This window comes from Monopterus albus, unplaced genomic scaffold (assembly GCF_001952655.1).
Source record: "Monopterus albus unplaced genomic scaffold, M_albus_1.0 scaffold566.1, whole genome shotgun sequence".
NCBI classification, from domain to species: Eukaryota; Metazoa; Chordata; class Actinopteri; order Synbranchiformes; family Synbranchidae; genus Monopterus; species Monopterus albus.
In genome coordinates, this window is record NW_018128446.1 from 54,200 (window position 1) to 59,660 (window position 5,461).

A 5,461-nucleotide genomic window follows, 5' to 3' on the forward strand; every position below is an offset into this window, starting at 1 on the left:
GTTCTAAAGAAAGACACAGAATACTCCAGACAGATGCCCAGCTGCTGTGCAGTTTCTGTGAATGTAGCCATGCCATTATTGCCATAATCATCATTGCTTCTAATTGCTCCAACCCAAGTCCAACCAAAGTGCTTGACCAACTGGGCCAGGGCTCTGCTCTGATAGTAGTCACTGGGTACTGTTCTGAGGAAGGATGGGTATTTGGTTTTGTCACTGAGACAAGCACAGGTGGCAAAGGCACTGATCTACAAGAAAAAGAAATGACTTCCCAAAATTAAGGTGTAAAGTATGAAACATTCACACACACTTTTGATCTGAGCAGTTGGATAATTGCAGATTAATCACTTTTTAGAAAAAATAATTACATGTTTATTCATCTTACCCACCAGTGGGAAATGAAAGGGTGCGATGACAGTAGCTATAGCCATGCTAGTAGAGGAAGAGGATGCTCCCATTATGGCCTGCACTTGTGCAGGTCTGGTACATGGTGCCTCAGTGAGTTCAGACACAACTTCATTACCATTGGCCAAGGCCAGTGCAACTCTCACACTTCTGGCAATAGAACTACAGGAATCATACATTTTATAGCCCAGAGAGATGCCAGGTAGTAGGTCTGTGCTGTTATTAATCTGCTCAATGGCAAAAATCATGGCCTGGGCACACTGGAATTGTCTAAAACTCAGACTTGATGCAGACAGTTTTAAATTGTTGCACTCATAGTACTTGAAAGAATAAAATCATAAATCATTAATACAACTGAATATGCACATTTTTAAAATTAAATAGTTTAATTTTAATTTGAATAGTGAATTTGACCCACATTTTATACCCAGTTGTATCTCTACCCACTTGCTTTTAGGTATTTTAAATAGAAATGGATTTCTTTGTTGTAATTTACCTTATGCATTCAGGTGGCAGTGGCTTGTGCATGTAGGTATCCTGTCTGACTTTCCAGCTGAAGTGGAAAGAGAAGATTGCCCCCAGTATAATGTCTCCATCCTCAGATAGTTGGGGATTCTCCTGATCCCCTCTCCGTTGGCACACCATCTCCTTAGCCTGAGAGAAAGACACCACCAGTAACAGCTGTAAAAGTGCCCAGCCCCACTCTGGCCACCTCTGTGTGGATGTCATACTGTCTGAGAGAACTAAACCAGTGGGTGGCATCACATGGACAGTCAAACTAATCAGAAGCTTGCACTGGTATTTATACACTTTGAATTAGCATAAAAAATAAAAATAGAACATTGATGTTTCATCTCAGTTGACCTTCAAGGTGGAGGGGAGAGCAGTAACTGAAAAAACAAGTTGAGGTTGTAACTTATTATAAATATATCCATATTATTTATATTATCAGATATGAATAATATGAATATTCAATTATACTGTACATTTATTCTTGTTTTAAAGTTATTTTATTTTGTTTTAAATCTATTGACTAATATTCACTACATTACTAAGTCCACATTTTTAAATGAATTTACAGTTACACTTTAAACTTTGAAAGATAAAGGAGGATAATTTTATATAAAATCAATAATGTTTCCACAACAGTTCAATAATTGGGTTAGTACAATAATTTGTTTTTTTGCCGCTTGGGTTCAGCACACTGTGTTGTAAGCATAAGATTATACCCGGTAAAGTTGATGTGTGGATATGGACAGGAAACAGTTCCTTATTATTTTGTTCATTTGTTCCTTATTTCTGATCAGGCTCCCACACGTACAGTACAGTATATGTGTCGTTTTTGGTTTTGAAGTAATTATTGTGGTGACATTTACAGTAGAAGTGCAGCTAACTGTAGCTAGCACATATGCCTAGGACACCGGAAACATACAGATCTACATGCCTAAACAGATGATATTTACAGTATGAGAAGGTTGCCATCACTTATGCTGACTGCTCAGAGAGGGAGCAGGGCACCATCAGTGTGGAAATCTTCACTAACGCACAGGGCATTAGCAAAGCTGCTGGACGAGTGATCACATGCGCTGGCCCAAGCCTATGACATAGCACACTTTTGAGAAGCCAGAGGAAGTGGCTACAAGGCCCATCAGTACCTCAGAGGGTGCACCAAAACCTCACCAAAAATGGTGGCCTAGGAAAAACAGTGCTGTAAAATTGAACTAAGGAGCTCTTATCTGCTACAACTGTTTTGGTATGGGACATTTACAGAAGAACTGCTCCATGCCAATACAAGTAGATCATCAAGTAGTACTTATGACCATGTGATATTTCAGTTTTTCTTTTTTAATAAATCTGCAAAAATGTCAAAAATTCTGTGTTTTTCTGTCAATATGGGGTGCTGTGTGTACATTAATGAGGAAAAAAATGAACTTAAATGATTTTAGCATATGGCTGCAATATAACAAAGTGAAAAATTTAAGGGGGTCTGAATACTTTTCATACCCACTGTATATTCATGGGCGGGAACCACCCTGGACAGAGGTTGGACTTGCACATATCCTAATGCTATTGGCCATAGGCGTGAGCAGGCCAACCTCTGCTCACGTCAGCTTACTAAATATGCTAATCAAATGGTGTGTGAGTGTTGTAACTCAGGCGGTATCTAACAAAAACACAGACATAAGGTCGACTTCAAAGTGCAGATATCCTGCATACACATTCTTTAACAGGCAAACAGGAAATACTAAGCAGTTTTAACAGTCATTAATGTAATAGTGATACATATAAGTAAGGAATAAGAAATAGGAAAAGAAACTTAAGTATATATGACTCATATTACAATAATTCACAAATTGTATTGGTTGGGAAGGAGGCCGAACAGGTACTGATCTGGCGGAAAGGGTAGCGGGCAACTGAGAACAGGTTGGGCAAGGAACCAGGAGGACTGGGGCCAGGAACCAAGAGAACCAGGTGAGATGGCAGGAGGACAGCAGGTGACAGGAGGACCAGAGGATCGGGGCGTGCAGGTGAGTGGACAGCAGGAAATGGCAGGTAACAGGAGGAATGTCGGGTTCTTGCACTGCAGGTAATCACAGTGTCAGGTGGCGACCAGATAACGACATGGAATGCCAACATCAAGGGGAGAGTATAAACCAACTAAAGGCATGGTGCAAACAAAAGCAGAGTAATCGGGAGATGTTAGAACTAGCCGAGGAGCAAACTCAGAACTTGTATGCGTGACAGTGTCAAAGAAAACATTGCAGAAACAAGAGTAGCGGGGACGAAGCTCAGGGTGTGTAGGTGTGAGGACAGGTTAATGAACCAGCGGGGAATGAGCGGAAAACAGGGTGTGTATACTGTGTATGTGGCAGGACTGGGAGGTAATAAGCGGCAGGTTAGTGTAAGGATGTCTGATTGCAGTGGCAGAACAGCAGGGAGAGATGGGGAAAACACAACACAAACACAGGAAGATTATTAACTGTTTCGTTTGTTCAGTGATCTTGAATTATAACTTTTAATACTATTGCATTTCCCATGTCCTGCATTTGGGTCCACCTGACACCACTTTTTTCTTGACACACATATTCTGTTAATCACATCAATGTATGCATTTGTTATTGTTTTATTTATACAGTAGTATGATATTCTAGATTATTGTATTAAAAATAACCAAAGCTCAGTATTTCTGGACAATCATCAATACAGCTGTAATATGTATAAACAAGGAAAATAAAGTTATGAAAGGTAACTAAAGGGAACTAAAAGTATGAGAAGTAACTAAAGCTTATAAAGTAACTAGAGCCTATAAGAATCAAATCTTACAATGCTTAAATTAATTTTAAGTATATTACTATGAACATGTGTTGTAACATTTACGAAGTTGGATGAGCATTAATTTAAAAGTCAATGAGGGAGGAAGGAAATGTGGGTGGTCCAAAGGTATAACTGTACCAGATCATTATATGCCTGTGTCCGTTTTCATTGTATCCGAATTTCATTTTATTCATAATACTATTACATTTACTCAGTATTATGTATAAGGCTGAGTGAGAGGTGACCCCAGTGGCCTTGAGAGACAGAAAGCTTACAAGTCTGTTACTTGATTAGACAGATGTTGAGGCACTACAGAGAGGGAGAGACAGAAGGAGCCTTTTTAGATGTTATGGTGAGAATCATTAATTTTGCTTATTTATCTAACAACTGACAACACAAGTCATTAATCTGCCTGGTGACCTCAAACATATAATCTGTGGATACATGCTTGTCACACTGTCATCAAATTAATATTTTCTACAATGGCCACTTTAAGTTAGAAGTTTAGGTTCTCCAACCTAAACCACAAGTTTAGGGAAGCATATGAATTTTCTCAGCTATCACTGACTTCTCCTATTAATCCACCCACCAGTGCCAGTGTGTTTCCCAGGATGAATAAACACATAAACCATTAAAAAATAATTTGTTGTATGTTCATACTTCTGGAATTATCTGACAAGATGAAATCAGGACAAAAATCTTATTTTTTCAAAATTGAACATTTTATTTATTAATATTTTAAGAACTGTAAATGTTAGGGAATTATTATGAAATAGCATATTAAGCATGTTCATTAATTGGTACTTGATTATACATAATAGTCCTATGATTGTATATTACATTGCATTAAATGCTGTCAACTCCATAGACTATACTAATAACACAAAATACAGTGGAAAAACAGGACACATTAAACCTCTTCAATAAAATGAATATTGGTTTCTACAAGAGTCTGGTCAATAAATTCTCTAAAAATTATAAAGGCACTTGAATGCCTTTGGTATCATATTTTGTAAGTTTTCAGAATGATTTTGGTGCCCCTTTCTCCATCATATTCTTCTTTGTATTCATCTCTGGTTTCAGTAAGATAATATAACATTTTGGAATAAAAGTACAAATGAGCAGTCCAAAACTGGAGGCCAGAATAGCAAATATCTCTACAGAAACACTGAACTTCCCAGGAGAGCTGACATATGCTGGAATAAAAGTCATCCAGACTGCACAGAATATCAGCATGCTGAAGGTGATCAGTTTGGCCTCATTGAAGTTATCAGGCAGTTTCCAAGCAAGAAAAGCCAGAATAAAACATAAGATGGCCAGAAAGGCCTATGCACCCAAGTACAGCCCAGAAGCCTACAGCTGATCCCAGAGCACACTCTAAAATGATTTTGTCCTTGAACTGGGTAAAATTCTTAAATGGAAAAGGAGGAGAAATAGTTAACCAGAGGATACATATAGTCATGTTGTGTTGAGACAACACTTGTATTAGCAAGTTCATATCCATACCTGAGAGAAAAGCTACAATCACTTTGGAGGTGGAAGCCTTGATAATGTCAATGATCTTTTTTATTTTATCTGATGAATCTGTTCTAAAGAAAGACACAGAATACTCCAGACAGATGCCCAGCTGCTGTGCAGTTTCTGTGAATGTAGCCATGCCACTATTGCCATAATCATCATTGCTTCTAATAGCTCCAACCCAAGTCCAACCAAAGTGCTTGACCAACTGGGCCAGGGCTCTGCT

General features: G+C 38.4%; 1 protein-coding gene and 1 pseudogene across 1 annotated transcript in view; both read right to left on the reverse strand.

Annotated features, from left to right (window-relative positions):
• The window catches only part of LOC109953173 (extracellular calcium-sensing receptor-like), a 25,375-nt gene extending 24,244 nt beyond the window's left edge, over window positions 1-1,131 (reverse strand). Inside the window, exons 1-2 of the mRNA XM_020588589.1 lie at window positions 899-1,131; window positions 387-684 (exon numbers count right to left, since the gene is read on the reverse strand). Of these exons, the coding sequence (XP_020444245.1) occupies window positions 387-684; window positions 899-1,131 (531 nt within the window). The remainder of the gene's footprint in view (window positions 1-386; window positions 685-898) is intronic.
• A 3,606-nt stretch (window positions 1,132-4,737) lies between these two features.
• Window positions 4,738-5,461, reverse strand: part of LOC109953174 (extracellular calcium-sensing receptor-like) — a 20,832-nt pseudogene continuing 20,108 nt past the window's right edge.